The sequence below is a fragment of the Oreochromis aureus genome, linkage group 13 (assembly GCF_013358895.1).
Source record: "Oreochromis aureus strain Israel breed Guangdong linkage group 13, ZZ_aureus, whole genome shotgun sequence".
NCBI classification, from domain to species: Eukaryota; Metazoa; Chordata; class Actinopteri; order Cichliformes; family Cichlidae; genus Oreochromis; species Oreochromis aureus.
This window is the reverse complement of record NC_052954.1, coordinates 22685889-22704670: the sequence shown is the minus strand read 5'-3', so window position 1 is coordinate 22704670 and position 18782 is coordinate 22685889. Positions and strand designations below refer to the sequence as shown.

At 39.1% G+C, this 18782-nt stretch overlaps 1 protein-coding gene across 1 annotated transcript in view; it reads right to left on the bottom strand.

Annotated features, from left to right (window-relative positions):
• The window catches only part of LOC116322194 (ankyrin-3), an 88685-nt gene that overhangs the window by 49958 nt on the left and 19945 nt on the right, over positions 1–18782 (bottom strand). The window contains exons 2-8 of the mRNA XM_039621910.1: positions 8707–8808; positions 8341–8439; positions 6041–6139; positions 5335–5433; positions 3645–3830; positions 1533–1631; positions 166–264 (exon numbers count right to left, since the gene is read on the bottom strand). Of these exons, the coding sequence (XP_039477844.1) occupies positions 166–264; positions 1533–1631; positions 3645–3830; positions 5335–5433; positions 6041–6139; positions 8341–8439; positions 8707–8808 (783 nt within the window). The remainder of the gene's footprint in view (positions 1–165; positions 265–1532; positions 1632–3644; positions 3831–5334; positions 5434–6040; positions 6140–8340; positions 8440–8706; positions 8809–18782) is intronic.

Here is an 18782-nt window from a genome sequence, read left to right as displayed (position 1 = left end):
AATAACAAAACGAAACACTTTCTTTAACTTTTATTTTACTGTAAAATCATTTCGATAAACTTCAGTTTGTGCAAAATCAAATACTGCCACAGACAAAAACGTCTGTATGTCTAAAAAACATTTAATTCAGCCTCAAGTGCCTTTTTAATTGAGAAAAAGTCTTACCTTGGTCTTTGCATCAATTTTGGCCCCTCTGTCCAGCAGCAACTTCACCATATTGCTGTTGCCCCTTTTTGCGGCCACATGAAGCGGTGTGATGTCATTCTAAGTGAAAAAGTGGAAAACTCTTAGACGGTTCTGCTCTCACATTATGCATTTAAACATATCTAGAATTAGACAGAATTAATTCATTAGAAACTCAACATGAAATTGACTAGTCTGTAATAGACGATAATGCTTCGTTGCTATCAAGCAAACAGCTGTAAGCCAGCTCCATTGTTTAACCCATCCAACACTGCTGGTGGATAATTTTCTGGACCTTACCTATAATCAGTCTAAACATAAACACTGCTTCACACACTAGCTGATTCAATTAATGGCCACTGATCACTCTGATCAGTAAACATCTAATATGGAAACCCATTTTCTAAGACAACATCTCTGAGATTACTGTGTAAATGTCACATAAAATCTCTTCCAGGTCTTTATATTTAATCATATCTCAAAAAATATAAATTCAGTCTGAGAATAACATAACAGATACATATATAACAAAACGTCCCATTGTTCTCAAAAGTCTCCCATTTTATGAGGGTCTTTATTAATCCAGGAATCTCTTTCTCTTTACCACTGAATACCTATATATTTAAGGGGATGAACACAAATATATTAGGCTTTATACTACCGACATTACTTCCAATACTTGCACTATTCTGTATGTGTACGATTGTATTTATTTATTCTCATTCTCATTCTTTTCTTTTCTATTTATTTATTCTTTTCTATTTAACTCCAGTACTGTTGTATTTATTCTTAGTTTATCTTATTTCTGTATAGTTGTGTATATTTGAATTTTTTTCATTTTTAATTTTTACAGTTTGCACCTTTGATCCAAGAGGACGATATTTTGTCCCACTGTATACTTGAGTGTATATTGTTGGGTTGACACAAAAACTCTACTTGACTTGACTTGACATTAAAGTTTGTGTGTGTGTGGTTTGGGTTTCACTGTTGTTTTTTCCCTTGAGTAAACAAAATATGCATTCCTCTATCAATGAAAAGTCCACAAAGAGAATTCATGTAAAAAAAAAAATCCCACATTTGACACCAATATTTTCAGTCTATCCTATTTTGCTGAAGGGTTGACATGCAAAATGTAAGTTTATTCTTTGCTTTTCCTTTCAAGGAGCATAAATGTGACATAGGTTAGTAAAATCAAAGGGATTTTCCTCTGTCATAAAAGCTAGGCTATAGCTTTGTTTTACAGCTTCATAGGTTTTTTAATCCATTAAATTTATCCGAATACCATAGTCATATTTATTGTCTGTAATGGTTACACCTTTCCCAACCAGCAGAGGGCAGTAGAAACTCACCCGAGCCATGAAGTCCACAGCAGCCCCACGGTTCAGCAAAAGCGTGGCCACATTAATGTTGCCATAATGCGCTGCGATGTGGAGGGGGGTGAAACCACTCTGAGGATTGAAGAAATGCAACAACACACGTGCAGACAGACAAATAGACACACCATGTTAAAAAAAAGTGGAGCAACATCCACGCAAGATCAAACATCTGGCTTTACAAAGTCCCACTACATCAAACAAGGACACACTGCGTTGCACACTGCTACACTGACACCTGACTTTTCTACCAGTTGTAGAAAAAGTATATTTTTTCTAAAACTGTTAGAATCAAACATGGGCCCAACTAAAATATAACAATTTTACATTTAACTGACAAAAAACAAAAAAACCAATTACAAAGATCTGAGTGTAATATACAACTTGATTTTAAAGAAACAATTTAGAGCTAATTGGTGTAAATCTGTTTAATCTAATTTACAACATTCTGTTATTTTTAGCTGCAAATAATCACCCTGCAAATGAACTCAATCTCCATCTGTTAACATCTTCAATGAGAGATGTATCCTGATATAACTCCTGGATTAGCTGTCAGAGCAACTAAAAGACACTGGAAAATATCTGTGACCTTATGTCTTACGTTAAACAATCCAACTGCTGGAATTTTAATTTCAAAGAGCCAAAAGTCAACCAGTAATTCAGACACGTGTCCCCACTGATATCTTGAACTGACAAATTTCGAATCATACCACAAAGTTCACCACAATTAAAATGATTTATATCTGCCTTGAAAAAACACACTATTCATATAAAACAGATTACAGTGTCTTTCTTCTATCTGAGTACACATTTGTTTACCACAATGCATAAGTCTGAAATCAAAGCCATTTTTGGATGAATCATACCAGAGCCTGCCAAAGCCACAAACAATGCCAACCAAAACAGGCACGCACAGAAGGTGGCCACCTGGCTTTGGTTTGACAAAAGGGGCCAATGTTACCACAGACGCAGTGTCACACTAGCTTGTTACTTTGGTCCCATGCAAAATGCTTTAGGTGCTAGTGTTAAATACTGGACGTACTAGAGCTCGATAAAGGATACACCAGTAAACAAATTAGAGAGCCTGACTAATGCTAGAATGCAGGGGTTCTTTAGAGCATAAAGGGAATTAGACTGCCATGCAGGTTATGGACAAACTGCTGGTTTCAAATGAATGATAACCATTTTTCATGCGTACACTGGTTATCATGCTAATCAGTTTCATGGAGGGGCTTAGTCAGGACACATTAAGACGACATATTTTAAACAGTGACGAGGGATTTCCAAAAATAAGACACTTCAGCTTTGGACACCATGAAACCATTAGAATCAAGGAAAACCTTGATACCCAAGCCTTTAGCCTCAGATTTTATAATCAGTATTAGTGAAGCATGCGCTTTAGCTCTGATTTTCCAGATATATCCACTACATTGATGAAGCAATGAAGAGGAAGAAGGCAGTATTGAGCTAAAATGGAAAAGGGGGAGTGACAGAGGGCTGCAGAAACACTACTGCATCAAGTCAGGGGCACTGAAGTGATTGTCGTTGTTGTTTTCAGAGTTTTTATGAATAGGATGAACACTACATAATGTACAGAGTAGAGGTGTACCTCTGTTGTTCTATTCACCATCATCTACAGAGTCAGCCAAGAGAGGAGAGAACGGGCAATTAGTGAGAAAAAAAAACAAATTAAAAAGGGCCTTCACTCACATGAAGTGGAGGAGCAGAAGAGGGAGAGGCAGCTCAGTGAAAAATAATCTATGGCAGAAAAGTTTCGGTGTGCAGACTGCGCTGTTACTTGAAGTTTGATTTTAAGGATGAGAAGGATATTCTCAAACTAAAATCTTTTCAGAGATAAAACTGGCCAAAAAACAAACAGGAATGTACTTCTGCTTCTTTTCCGAAAGAAAGAGCATCAATAAGAAATTCAAACAATAAAGAGAAAAGGCAGCAAGAAAAAAAAGACAATCAAGAAAACCAAAGAAATCAGTGTTAAAAACAATGAATCAAATAATCAAAGAGACAAAAAGAAAGCAACCGACAGATCATTCACCACCAAAGATGGGTTGCATCAGCGTTTTTGCTCACCTTGGACTCGACGTCTGCGTTGTGGTCGTTCTGCAGGAGCAGGGCCGCGGCCTTGGTGTCGTCCTTGCGTGCAGCGATGTGCAGGGCAGGCAGGCGCACCTTGCCCTTTGTATCGTTCTCCAATAGCAGGGAGACCACCTGGTCATGGCCCTGCTGGAGGGCCACTGCCAGAGGGGTAAAGCCATCCTGTGAAAGAGGGGAAGAAATGAGTAAGCAATGCTGGATGGCGTGGATGATGAGAGCAAATTAAAAGCAGCTTGTAAAAAGTAATATGATTTTTTAAATAATTTTATAGGCAATGATGAGTCTAGGCTGCTCACATTGTTTGAAGATATTAACTATTATCTTAGTGTGACAACTAGGTTAACTATGTCAATAACAGTGACGTGTTTTCATAAAAAAATAGAGGCAGCTTGACCTGGAGGAGCATTTAGAATAAATTATAACTTCACATAATGTAGAAGTTACTGTACATTTCCAAGCCACATCTCTATGTAGGACACAAATGTAAGTTACATAATAAGAGGATGTGGAGGAGACAGCTCACATCTTCGGTATTTCCCACTCACATTGCCCTTATGATACATAATTCAGCCAAAAGCTCTCTGCCATTTTATTTTACTGTGTTTTTGATACTGCATGTCTCAATATGTGTGGGCAGAAGTGTGCACGCACACACACACACACACACACACACACACACACACACACACACACACACACACACACACACACATATACATTTTTTTCCTGTCTTGATAAGAGGGTCTCTTTCAAGATGAGGGGTGACTCAGCCCAGCTGAACGCTGATGGGAGATTATAGACTGACAGTGCAGTGCTCTCCATCGCCATCATCAAAATACTAAATGAGGGACTATCTAATTGGAAAAATTGGGTTTGAACCCTCCTGGGGGAAGTTCTAAGGCACTTCCTTTAATTTGTCTCCAGCCTGTATATTACCATATATCATGTTTGAGTAGATACTGGATTTCTGTGCAGAATGGTGTGTGTGTGCATGAGTGCCCATAAATGTAAACTTGCAGACGACAGGGTACATTGGGTATTGTATCATCTGCGTATGTGCACGTGTGTTTGTGTGAACGTGCTGTGACTGGAAAGTGTACAAGTTCCACAGACTAAGCAACGTTAATCAGAGCAGTAACAGCAGCTGTAGAGAGGAGGCAGGGAGCAGAGCAGACCTCATCAGTGACCCGCTCAAGGTCACTCTACCTCCACTACCATACACTACCAATCAATGAAGTTCTGCCTAGTCCCTCATAAAGAGATGAGGAGGGAGGAGAGGAGGTGGGGCAGGCAGAGGAGAATAGGGGAAAGATAAGAGAGGGATCATGTGAGACAAAAAAGATGAGAAATAGAGAGAAACAGGAAAGCGGAAAAGTAAACAAAGAGATGAAGACACCGATGGAGACGGAGGCAAAATGGGTGGGGGTTGAAGGAAAAAGGGAGGAAGGGAAGGAAACAAAGGAGGAGAGGAGATGGAGGTGGTTAGTACAATAGATAAAAAAAACCCTTAGATATAGAAAACAGACAGTGGCATAGAAAATGCATGGATAAATACTGCAGAGAAATGGACACACATGTGAGCACAAGAAACACATACACACACACACACACACACACACACACACACACACACACACACACACACACACACACACACGTACAGTACCTCAGTGGCGATACTCTGGCTGGCGCTGTTCTCCAGAAGGAACCGCACCACCTCCAGGTGATTCTCCTGCGCTGCCATGTACAGAGGAGTGAAGCCATTCTGCACACAACATGAACCAAGAGACACACAATCTTTTTCAAACATTGCACAACAACAAATACATTCATCTTTACTGCTGCTTACACAAGAAATGATTCCATGTTTCCTTTTATTTAGCCATTTTAAACTTGGTCTTAGTGTTTTTCATTATCAGAACAAGGTCCTTTGCTTCCTTTATTCCTTTGCTTTCCAAATGATTGCCGAAGTTTCATGTGACATCTCCTAACATGTCATAAATGATGACTATTATAGCAACTGATCCCCTTTAAAGTGACAGATACAGATAAAGTCATCTGAAGGTAAAGAGTTTTTCCTCTGCTTGCTGTTTTATTTTGGACATTATCAGAGAGAAAGAAGCTGGCTGAATATTTTCTCTCGCTTCAGTCTAATAGAGTTAAATGTGAAATGCAAGGACAAGCAGTTTCCTGGAGAGGCAGAGGCCTAGTTGGCATTATGCCAGTTTCTGTCAGTGAGGATCTCTCCCTGTACGTCAGTGACTATCTGATATATCTCAACAGCAGTGTAATTATACCCACCCTAAAGCCAGACCACCAAGACCTTGCTGTCATTTTGACATTGACTTGCAGGCATTTTGAGTATATCCCACCTGAGATTGTGCGTTGACATTGGCTCCATTAGTGACCAGCTCTTTGACGACTTCCGTTTGGCCAGCCAGCGACGCTATGTGCAGAGCAGTGTTTCCTTTCTGGATTACACGGAACAACCAAAGGAATGCGTGTTAAGCTCTGGCCCACCTGTCCCACTGTTTTGCTTGTGTGTGTGTGTGAGTGTGTGAATGTGACTGATTGCCACTATAGTCTTCATATATCCACGTCAGTATCTATGTGCACCCGTGAATCCCCTTACACAGATCACATGCTTGTACTGCTGGCGTTCCAGCTCTGGCATCCCCCTGCGTGCAGTGCCAACAATGTGTCACTTCCTATCCTGCCGGTAAATAAAACTAGTTGAGGCTTTTTATGAACTTGTGCAGTTCCTTGTGAGGGCAGAGTCGACCCTCAGCCTGATTCGTGGCCACATGATCCTGATGCTAGTTGGTCACAAGGTTCTTTTGCACAATAGCGATCAGTCACGTATAGCGTATACAGTAGCAGGGAAATCCGATAGCCATGGCTCCTAATAAACAGACAGGTTTCTTTTTGTTTATTAGACCACCACTCAAAGCTGCCAAAGATGCCAAATTACAGTTATTTGCAAGCATTGCTGAATATAAAAATTAGTTTAATGGTTGAAACTCTGATTTCTTCTATTTCACTATGATTTGTAGTTTTTTTGAAAGATTTATAAAATATCTGTGTTTTGATACGCTGTCACTTTATTTTAATATTAATTTAATCACCTTATTATTGTTGACAGGCTAATTGTACTGTATGTTTATACCTTTATTACCCTTTTTACATGCTGTAATGGCATTTTTTGGAGCATTTCAACTTGCTATACATCAAAATATAAGTAATTAGGCCGTAGTAACAAAATAAATCACAAGAAATGCAGTAAAAGAAATTGAAAATCTTCTTTCTACGCACTAGATAATAGAAATGTCATAGCTATATCCATTAAAATTGTAAATGAAAAAAAGTTGCACAAATCCTTATATATTATATATAAGGAGAAGAGATATTTATATATTCATATGTGTCTAACGAGACACAACATTAGTACAATACTACATGTTTGAGGCCAAAAGTTTCAGCTTTTGTTTGGAATCGTGTTCATTCAGATCTGTTGTAGCCTTTATGAGTGGTAACACTTTAACAACAGTGTTAAAGAAGTGCTGGCTGCACTATTTGCAGCTAACTGACAAATTACATTATTTAGTTTCGCAAAAATACCAACTCCTGTGCTTGAATGTGCTAATGTTTTCACAGTGTTACATTTGAGCACTGAAAAAACAGATAAAGGCAGGTGAAGATCTTGGCCTTATTAAAAAAAAATGATTAGAAAAATACTCCTTAAATTCCTTCATGCTGAGAACCCTCAAACACTTTTGGCTAAACAAACACTATGAATACCATTTTAAAGACACATATTTAAGTTCAGGTAATCCAGTGCAGCGATGCCATTACAGCTTAAAAAGATCAGTCATTGTATCACTGACTATTAATGAACACAGGACCTCTTGTTTAACTCTCCCTCAGTGAGAGCAGCACTGTGTTGGAGGGGCTAATGAACAATAACTAGAATCAAACAGAGACACTGTCGTATTGCTAAATAAGAATCCTCGATAGCGTTGCCTCCTCTGGCTGCTTAAAGAGGAAACTGATCGGCATTGGGATGCAAGCAGACACAGGCATATCAAACTAATCCTCGAGCATCCTCCAGGTCACAATACAGAAATATTTTAATTGGGAAGATTTTTTCCTTGATCTTGAATATTTTATTGTGTCTTATGTTTATGTCAGCACTAGGCGTGTGGCCTGGGGCCCAGAGGCTGAGCCAGACCACTAAATGGCAGTAAAAGGCTTCAGGGGAGAAATATGGAAAACGTTTTCAGTGGCTCTTCCTCTGAACTCCTTTTAGATCAGAATTGAGATGCATCCATAGCAAAAACCTGTCTTATTACAATATATGCATGTTTTTACAATACATAAAATAACACTACAACTGGTTTTACTTATCTAGATGTTTAATACATACAATTCTTGCAACACACTCTTTTGCTTCGTTCTAGCACACATTTTATTATTTTTGCATGGCTAATTACCTTATCTGCTTCCAGCAGTAGTCCCCATAGACGTCATTAAATATTGATCCAGTATCAAACACTAACAAAGGCTGCACACTTCGTCGTACTGATTCTGCATACTGTTTAATCCTACAGAGATGCCATGATCCGCACTCAGTCCAAATATAGTCTTCCATTATACCTGATGGAGTTGGTCTTACCTTTGTGGCTGCGTCCACAGTGGCTCCGAGCTTCAGCAGCTCAGCAACAACCTCTACATGTCCCTCCTTGGAGGCCAGATGAAGAGCATTTAGACCATTCTGAGAAGGAAATGTTTATAGGAGTTAGCGGGTATTATGCATGATAAGATAGTATGAGATCATGTTTGATAGTGCATGATATGTTGGCTAAAATCATCTATGTTTTATTTATGGTATAGTGTTTATTAAGTTATACATGAATCTTGTAGTCCTCTTAAATTTAGCTTGGGAAGCAGTGCAGTTTAATGTGTACCCTAATATGCTTCTTTAATTCTAAAATCAATGAGCATGCATAAGGACATGACAGTTTAATAAGTACAAACTTACTTGATTGCAAATGTTAATCTCAACCCCAGACTTGAGGTAGTCAAGGACTTTTTCGAGGTTCCCTGCCCGGGCAGCTCGTAGGTAACTGGCATTGCTATCAGACTTAAGAGGAGGAGGAAACAAAGAGAGCGAAAGAGAGCACGAGAGGCAGATGAGAGAGAGAGCAAGAACAAAGAGAGACGAATTAAGCACTGTCTTGATTTAAACATTACACATCTTTAAGCCCACAATAGAACAAAGCACGTGCATTACTGTACCAGGTAGAACTCTGTCATAATTTCTCAGACATCCAAAAACATCTTATCTTGGCAAAAAAACAAAGCTAATATCCACAGACACAATGTGTCCATTTTTACACTGCAACCAAAAAGTCTACTTGTGCTTCAAAGCGAGAAAACACAAACATTTCAAGAAGCAAATCCATGAGAAAGCCAACAGAGTATATCTTCCCGACAATTCACATCATCCTTCATCATCCATCGGATCCCACCGGAATGTTATTGCAGCTTTGTTAAATCCAAATGTCCATGATTCCCCAGTGAAAGAAGTTCAGTGACCGGGTGGTCGTTACAGCTGCCACAGAGACCTCCTCTTTTCCTCTGAGATGTTTTTCTGTCCACCAGCAAAGCAGTTATGACTCTACGTTGCTGTGCTATGAGAAGCAGAGCATCCTCTGTTCTGCTCAGCTGTCCTTTATTTCACTACAGAAATAGGGCTTTGCACACCAAAATATAATGATGAGGCAAGCATTTTTGTTTTTTTTGCCCCATAACAAATGTGGTGAGCATGTGCGTGTAGAGAAGAAAAGAAAGGGAGGGAGCGAGATGGAAAGGAGGAAGAGAGAAGAAAGAAAAAGAGAAGGAGAAAGCTAAAAAAAAGAGAAACGAAGAGATGAAGGTAGTTTCTTTTCTGTGTTCATGTTACCTCAGAGGACATTAGGTCTGACATAAAATGACACACAGCAAACTCTGCACATTTTGTCTCCCTTCTTCGCAGCAGCCTTGGAAAGAGCATTTTGTAAAACTCAGCACTGGTGCTGCTGAGAGCAGGAGGGAGAGATGCTGTGATATGCTGCTTCATAACAGGGGCACAAAACCAAATTCCCCTGATTTATCAAAAGCCCAGACTTGCTAAATTTAGCTTGCATCCAGAGACATGTAGGATAAACGCAGCAGGGCAATGGTACAAGCGGTTATCCAATGTTGTATTCTCTGCCTCCCTCTCCACTGTGCTTGTCCAGAAATAACTCTGACGAGCATAGAGGGATCTGACCCTTTGCCAAAATGTGAGGGAACAAGACACCAGTATTAGATTGTTCCACTAGTCTGCATAAAAGTTTGAGAGGAAAATATTTCTGTTTGTGCTCTTGCACACATGTGTGGATAAACAAATTAATGGCAAATGAGGGAGTGTTAACTGGAACCCGAGTCATTTCCTGATTACAAGATTACAAGAAACCATTAAGCTAAAACTTATATATCTGCAGCCACATCTAGAGATTTCTCCTTCCTTTTTCCATAGCCCCAACCCTCTGAGGAATGTGTGATAGCACTGAATCACTAATGATATTTCTGCTCTTGTGGCCTTGAGAAAAAGTCATGCATGGTACCGAACCAGCATGATAAGTAAACAGGAAAAATGAGCCATGCACCAAGAACGATTACAGAAAGTATTCAGCTCTTAACTTTATCAAATGCATGTGCAAAGGTAATATAATAAATGTCTCAAAGGTCTAAAGAGGCATAATAGTGTGTGTGGCTGTGAGTATCTTAGCATTACTTAGCATTAGCACTGCTGAATTGTACCGGGAAATAGGGCTGTGAAAGCCTTTAAACATCCAGTGCTATGCTCTGGCTCTTCTTCAGAGAAATACCTCCAAATAGCTTTGATAATAACTTTGATAAATAATGATGCAATGTAAACAATCTCCACAGCAATTAACTTAAAATTAAGCATAAACTTTACTTAAAATTCAGCATAATACAATCAGTAGGTCTTTTATGATAACCATGTGGTCCAGCCACAGTCAGCAGCCACTCTCTTTCTTGTCATCATTTTTATTTTCTGTCTTCTGTTAGGTTTACATTTCATTTGTTTTCAACCTACTTTACAGTGAGAAGTGCTGGCTATGCAGGAATGGTGAGAAAATGTTGATATTAAATATTAAAGGGGGGCTGTAAAAATAAAAAAGCAACACCATGATGTCATTTCCCCTCCAAAAAACTTCATACACATTTTTCCGCCGCAAATTTAAACACAGCATTAATTCAGGCAGGCCTTGAAGTCGAGCACATTCCACAATCCTGTAGATCAGCTGACTTCAGTTCCAGATTACATCAACTTGCTCATCAGACACTCTTTTATGCATCCTATGGGCAGTTCTCATAGAGTTCATACTATCTAAGATGCTTTAAAGCTGCTCTTTGCAACTCACTTCCAACCCAACTCCTCCTTTCATGCGGTTTCTGTCTTAATCAGCGTCATATTATCACTATACACTTAAAGGGTGGCATGTCACATCACAAAGTTGAAATTACTGCATATGGAAATAATCTCATATTAACTATAGTGGTTCTGACCAACATCGAGGATGGGAAGGAAACATATAAAATGTTTCTTTGCCAAAACTTAAATGGGTATTGTCTCTTTGTTGACTTCATGCTTCACTTACTGAAGTCTCTCCACATACTATAATATCTGTGCAGCATATGTTTGTGTTTCTGTGCATGTCCAAATCACCGATATACATCCCAGCAACTATGCTGTTTCCTACTAACTGCCATGTGTCCTCACTGTGATGCATGTTCTGCAAAGTCTGACCCACGTATGAGCTCTTGAGTGTAACCAAATGCGTGACCGCTCTGAAACCCCCTGACATGGAAATGCAAAGGTCACACTGCTGTGGAAAGACAGCATGCACCAAAACTGCTGCGTGATTTACACCATCAAATATTACCTAGGTCGAACATGATATCTAATGCAGCCTTTAATCATTTAATACAGATATTAAATGAGGGATGACTGGTTGGCAGCAGATGAGACAGAAAAAATATATAAACATCATTACAGAAAAGTTACATTATTAAGAGCTTTTATGTGTTTCTATGACAACTTGCAAAGTCTTTTAAACATTACATGGTGCTCTTTGCTTCTCACAACAGATTAAGTAGTCCACATCCATATCTACATTATTACTGATTTCAGTTTATCCCTTAATACAGTGACCAAAATGTCCAGCCCTACAGCCACTCCCCATCTACGTCTAACACGAGGGATCTTGGAGTCTTTGTGAATGAAGTATTACACAGGACTGGGTATGAGATTAGTAAGAGAAATATCATTAAGCCTCCACAGATCAGAGGTTCAAAGAAAATGGGGCCATTAAAGACTAGGTTAAGCCTGAAGGAAAGCATTAATCTCATGTTAGATAGAAAGTAGAGGACGAGAGCGAAATCTGGCACACAAGTGCTAACGCAAAAAGCTGGAAATTATACCATCATTCCAAATTAACGTCTTAAAGAGTCAAAAATTGAGCTAACTTTCAGGTAAGACGCTGTAAAAATGAGAATTAACCATATGGGTTTTAAATTAATAGAGCCCTGTTGCCACTGCCTGCAGATGCTCTTTAAAATGAAGAAAAAGAAATGTGAATAAAAAGCAGTGAGGCCTTCGTGCTGGCATTTGATGAACCGAAATGTGTGTGTTTGATAACACTACTGCACCTGTTTCATAGAGTGGGTATGCTCTTTGAAGAAGAACAAACCCTTAAAGGTTCAATCTGCCTCTTCAAAAACAGGGAAGCACAGGAACAAAGCACAATCACTACTGACATTTTGATAGTACAGATTTCAAATATCTAGTAAACATTCCCTGTTTTTGTTGACATGATATATACTGTAGGCTGGTAACAATGCATGTGTGGTGTCAACGAATGCTACTCTCCCACAATAAACTTGGAAAATGAGAATCTACTCACAGCAACATTTTTGGGATAAAGAAAATAGATCAGTTTTCTTTTTTTGTTTTTCTTGGAGTTTTCTTTCCTTCCAAAGGCAACTCTGATATCCAGCTATTAGAATAAAATTAGCATTACAGTATGACACAAAAGGATGAACTTAAGTAAACGGTCAGATTTTGGGTGGGTCACATCATTCACTTCTTGAATTTGAATTTCATGACCCTTTGCTGCTGCATGGTGTTTGTTTTCATTTTTGCTGAATCTGTAATTGGCACTTTTTCTCTTCATGACATCAACGCAGTGATAGTCTGGATAGAAGATACTTAGTTAGTATAAAGAACTGATATCCTGTCTTTCCAGACTACAATGATGTCAGCTTGGCACTATGTACCAAGCTCACAACAAAGCAGAAGCTCGTACATTGAGTGGAACAGCAATTATATAGCACTTTTCTAATCTTACTGACCACTCAAAGCACTTTAGACTACAAGCCACATTTAACCCTTGTATGGTGTTCGGGTCTGTGAGACCCATGCCATTTAGAGGCCGTTGCCCCTTTAGGCAGTATATACCATCAAAACCTGCAAAATATGGTATAAGGATATGTACACTTGATTAGAACTGATTTTTTTTTTTTTATAACATTTTATTGACAAAAAACGAGAAGCACATTAATTCATAAATGTGATCGAACAAAGGTAAAAGGAAAAAATTAACCATGTTTGCTGTTCACATGGCTCGCAATTGGGATAAAGTAAACATCTGTTGAGTAATTTAACATAAAATTGTTTGATAGTGTTAATTGGAAAGCCAAAACTCTAGCGGGTCCACCAGACCCATGAACACTGGCTGAGTAACAAAAATACGAACACCATACAAGGGTTAACCACACATTCATATAGTGCTTTATTATATACACTTTAAATACCAGTCATCCAAAGTCAATTTAGAATCACTAATGAGCCTAACATGCATGTACCTGAAACAAACCCACGTGGGCATGTGCAAACTCCACAAAGCAGGACCCCAGCTGGGCTTCAAATCAAGACCTTTCATAGCATGAGGTGACAGAACTAACTGATGCACCACAGATAAAAACAATGTAGACACACACGCGTTGATGTCATCGCTGTAGGCGCTGTGTGAACTGAGGGAGCTTAGAAGAGGAGAGTCAGACCAGCAGCAGCTGTATTGTTTGATTTTATCCCCTGCTCTCCTGACAACACAAAACTCACAGAGGTCCACAACTCTACAAGCCAAAGCAGGGGGCATTGAGTAACAGGCTACATCTTCTATGAGTGCCAAAGAACCTCATCTCAGCAACCACCACATCCATTCCTCTCAGCTCTAAATAGTCAAACTTCCCAAATCCCCTGCCTTGCTCATTTCCCCATGGAAACTTGACTTCTTTCTTTTTCTCCATGCAAAATACAGAAAAGCTGCTGCTGATTAATCCATCATATCACTGTCAACAAGCTCACACCAGAAAATCTTAATTAAACCTTTTAGAGACATGGATGTTAAATGATAACATGATATCTATATGAAGAGATGTGACATTTTTTAATCTTCTCTGATTTTAAATGTAAGAGCTGCATGTACCATCAGCCATCAGCACATGGCTGTAAATATTGAGGAGACAAGTGGTTCTAATAAAACTTTTAGGCTAAGCGGCAGTGAGACACTGTATGACTTAGAAAGCAAAAGAATGAATGAATGAATGAGCAAGTAACTAAAGTAAATCACTTTGGAAAAAATTCATTCATCCAGAGCATTCAACAATGAAACAGCTTTACTGAGAATATTATCACACTACGGTAATTCAACAAAAGCTTCAGCTGAACTCACATACTTACTTACCTACATCCATCACTTTTTCTAATAAAAACGACATGTTTCAGAGTATTAACAGGTAAAAATATTGGCAATGAAATCCAGAAAGTGGAAATTAGCTTTTTTGCATCTTAGAGTTAATTTTCAGGTTAGGGCCAGGATAGCTGTTTCCTGTCTTCATTCTAAGCTAACTTAAATGCGTGTAAACAAAATGTGAAATTAACTGAAACTATAGGTGAAAGTATGAATGCACAGAGTACAATTTGGATGTGCTATTGGATGGGCAAATATCAGTCCAGTCAAAAAACATGGTCTAGAATTGCCATGCAGGATCAAACAATCACACAGTCACTTCAAAATCTGTTCATCTGCATAAGATCAGCTGACTTTCCATGTTCATACGCAGCCACAGCCTAGTACAAATGAATGACATGGGACCAGTACCATTCTAATGGTTCACAAAATGGTTCTAAATTCACAAAATCAACCTCTGAGAGAGTCAATAAACAAAACTGCAAAATAAATCAAATTAATCCAGGCAGAAATTCTAGCACTACTCACTTGGGTTAGGAAGACAGCACCCTCTTCCACTGCCATGGTTACTTTCTTTCCCTCTTTCTCTCTGTCCTCAGAATGACAAGCAATGAAACCTGAGCTCAGAGTGGCCAGCCAGCCAAGCAGTCATCTGCTAAGTCAGTCCGTTAGTTAGTCCTGCCCTTATCTCAGCCTCCTGAACATCCATCCTATCCACTCAGAGGAAAGAGCAATGTGCAACTTGTTCAGGTAACAAAGGGAAAAAAATCTAAGAAAACCCAGAAGTGCTAGCATAGTTATTGGAGGTAGGACCTTCTGCTGTCTGGTTGATGCCCCACACACCAGACAAAGGGATGGAGGGAAGCTGAAGAAGTATTGCAGAGGGTAAAGGAAATTGATGTCAGGAGGAAAAACTAGAGCGGAGGTCTACACAGCACTGCTGTAGCGAGTAAACAAAGCACTGAACATCTCGTAGTCTTTCACGCTGCAGAAAGGACACACGCCAAATCCCCTCTGCTGCCTCTCTCCCTCCCTGTCCCCTCTCTGTGTCTTTTTTATCAAATATGTCAACAAGAGTAAATCCCTGCTGCCTCACAGAAGCTGGCCCCTGCCCCAGAAAGCACCTTCAAATCAGGGAGTGTGCAGGAAGAGCACCCTGACTTACCATAATAGCTGAGGCTTCTCCCTCCCTCTCTGCCTCCTTCCTTTTCTTTCTCACCTTCATTTACTCTCAGGGTAGGTAGGTGGGGGGTGCCACCGTGATCTTGATATCCAAGGTTGGGTAGGCAATGACGGACAGGGGCCAAACTGAAAATAGCAGCTGAAACAAATACTTTCGCTAAAATGCCACCCCCCCTCAACCCCTCTTGTTATCCCACCCACTCGCCCTCTTTCCCTCCCACTCATTCTCTCTGGTTCACTCTCCCTGCCTCACACAGGGTCTGCCAGCACACGGCTCTTTATTGTCATCCTGCTTATCAGCTATTTTCCCCTAACAAAAGACCAGTTTGAGTGTTGTGAGTTAATGTCCCGGCTGGGGCGGCTCTACCTAGTTGTGTAGAATGAGCCAGGGGGATCTGAGAACATGGGAGCTAGCAGCCGTGAGACTTTGCGTGCCTACTGGGGGTGGTTTATGGGGTTTATAATTCCAATAACAACAGACAACAACAACAATAACACCATACACTATCCTAGGGGCAGGTGGATCCGAGGGGCACCCCCAACGGTCAATGGGGATACTTTAACAGAGGATTAGGGGCTTTTCCGTCAGTATTAGGGACACCCTCTGTCTCTCCACCTCTCACCCCTCAGCAGGCACGTCCCACTTCTCCTCACAGATTCTGATGGATAATCCCCCCACACAGTAAGACAGCAACCATGTAAACTCAATGCTCTACATGAAGAGCTGGATCTGATCACTATCTGTGTGAGCAAGTTAAGCATAACATCCAGCATAACTAGTGAGGTGTATATTTTATCTTGCATTATTGCACCTGTGGGTGGCATGCACTCTGATCATTCATCTTCCAAGACCACCCGCTACTGTTATGCTTTCACAAAGCTTTCAGTTGCATGTTTATAAAGCTAAAAGATTGGTCCATTGCTCCAACTACACATTCGCAGTCGATAAAGCAGAACGACAATGTGATAATAGCCATTATAACACTACATATCAACATGTATCTTTTTAATGTCAACAAACAGCATGAAAAGAGCCCAAAACACCATTGATTAGGTGGTTGTTTTTATCTCTCTCTCGCTCTCTTTTTCTTCTTAGCCCTTCTGTCCCATATCCTTTGCTACACTATGCACTGTAGCCCTGAACCTCTCCCTGACACTACCTGATAGAGCTGTACATGAAAATGCAAATGTCTAGATCAGTCAGATTGGACATTAAACTAACTTCACTCTGCCAGCTCCATGGTATAAAATCCGACTGCACCCATGTGGGAATAACGCAGGTAAATGTCCAGGAAATTCACAGTGAGTGAGTGGGCGTCATGTGTCATCCCTCATATAGATAAAATAGAGTATTTCCATTAATGACAATGAAGCTTCTTTTGTGTACTACAAGAAAAAGAAGGGAGTTCATCTATGAAAACATATCTATGTATATGTATATATATATATATATATATATATATATATATATATATATATATATATATAGTATAACAGATTTGTATATATTCTTATTTAAAAACTATTATTTAAGACACTCTGGAATTAGCGTTATTTGCTAAAAAAAAAAAGAAAAAAAAAAGTACGTAGTAAAGAAAGAAAATCATCAAGTAAAAAAAATTGAAAGTGTGATTATTTTGGGGGGAAATGCAGGGCCATGGCATGGGGAAAATGAGATACACAACCGGTTAACTACACAGGAAACGAAGGGCGAAAGGACGGTGGTTAAGGAAATTTAAAGTGCTTTGAGATCCGTGCTGTTGTTAAAAGATGCTATAAAAATAAAATAAACACATCTGAACTGAAGCTCAAAAGTAAAACAAAATAACAATTTTATGCTTTTAGAAAATCCAGCACGAGCATAAAAAAAACCCCAAAATACATATTACTAATACTATTTTCAGTGGAAGATAATCTAATCCAAGGATTATCTAAATAAATACTGTGGTTAAATGCCAGCATATGGAAAATCCCTAATATGTTGCATGTAATATTTTGACAATAAATAATAAGCATAGTTGATCAGCGTAACACCCATGCTTGTTATTTTCTTACAGGGGACTCTCCTGGCAGCAGAGAGTATCACAGACACTGATGTACATACAGACAGAACAGTCAGTCACATGCACTCCATCTCTCAGCAAAGGCCAGTGCATTCTGTTACTATTCCGGATGAATAACACCACTGCATTCTGGGTATTTTACAGCTCTATAAACTGCCAGACGACAGATAAAGAGAGTTAGGGACAATCAGCGGGAGTCAGAGAAATTTAAATGCAGAGAGAGAGAGAGGGAGAGGGAGACTAGTGCACGTGAGAAGTGGCAGAGGGAGTGACAGATGCTCTGGACCAGAAGTGGCGAGCTGAACATGTGATTGGTGGATCACAGGTCCCTTCACACTAACGCTGCAATGAGCAGCCTTCCTTGGAAAAGACATGGTTACCATGGTTACGGGGGAGGTCACAACAGAAGAGGAAGAGAGTCGGGCCTACTTATGGAAAATTATCTTTTCTGGCACTCACGACTGGTAGCGGCTGCCAGCAATCACACCCACTGGTTTAGTCCTGGTTTAGTATTTTACTTGAAAAAAAAAAAAAAAAATATATATATATATATATATATATATATATATATATATATATATATATATATATATATATATATATATATATATATATATATATATATATATATATATATATATATATATATATATATATATATTTATATTATATTCTGGTGGCATTTGTTACTGTGTGTTATTTTAAATTGTATTCTTTGAGGCTTTGAGCACTTTTATATTAAAAATAAAATAAATGAATTGTAAGAAACAGAGGCCAATATGTATATGTCTTCCACCATTTATTCACACCATTTACACACACACGTAGTGACATCAGGGTTTTTCCTTGTATAGTGCAGAACCACCAAAACAGGGATGAGCATTATTTTATTTTAAATTCCCAGTATTGTTAATCTGTTAATTTTTCAACCTTTCTTTCACTTACTTAAAATCTAAGCCGGACGTAAACAGGTTACTTTATTCAGAGATAAAAGTTTTGGGAGGAAA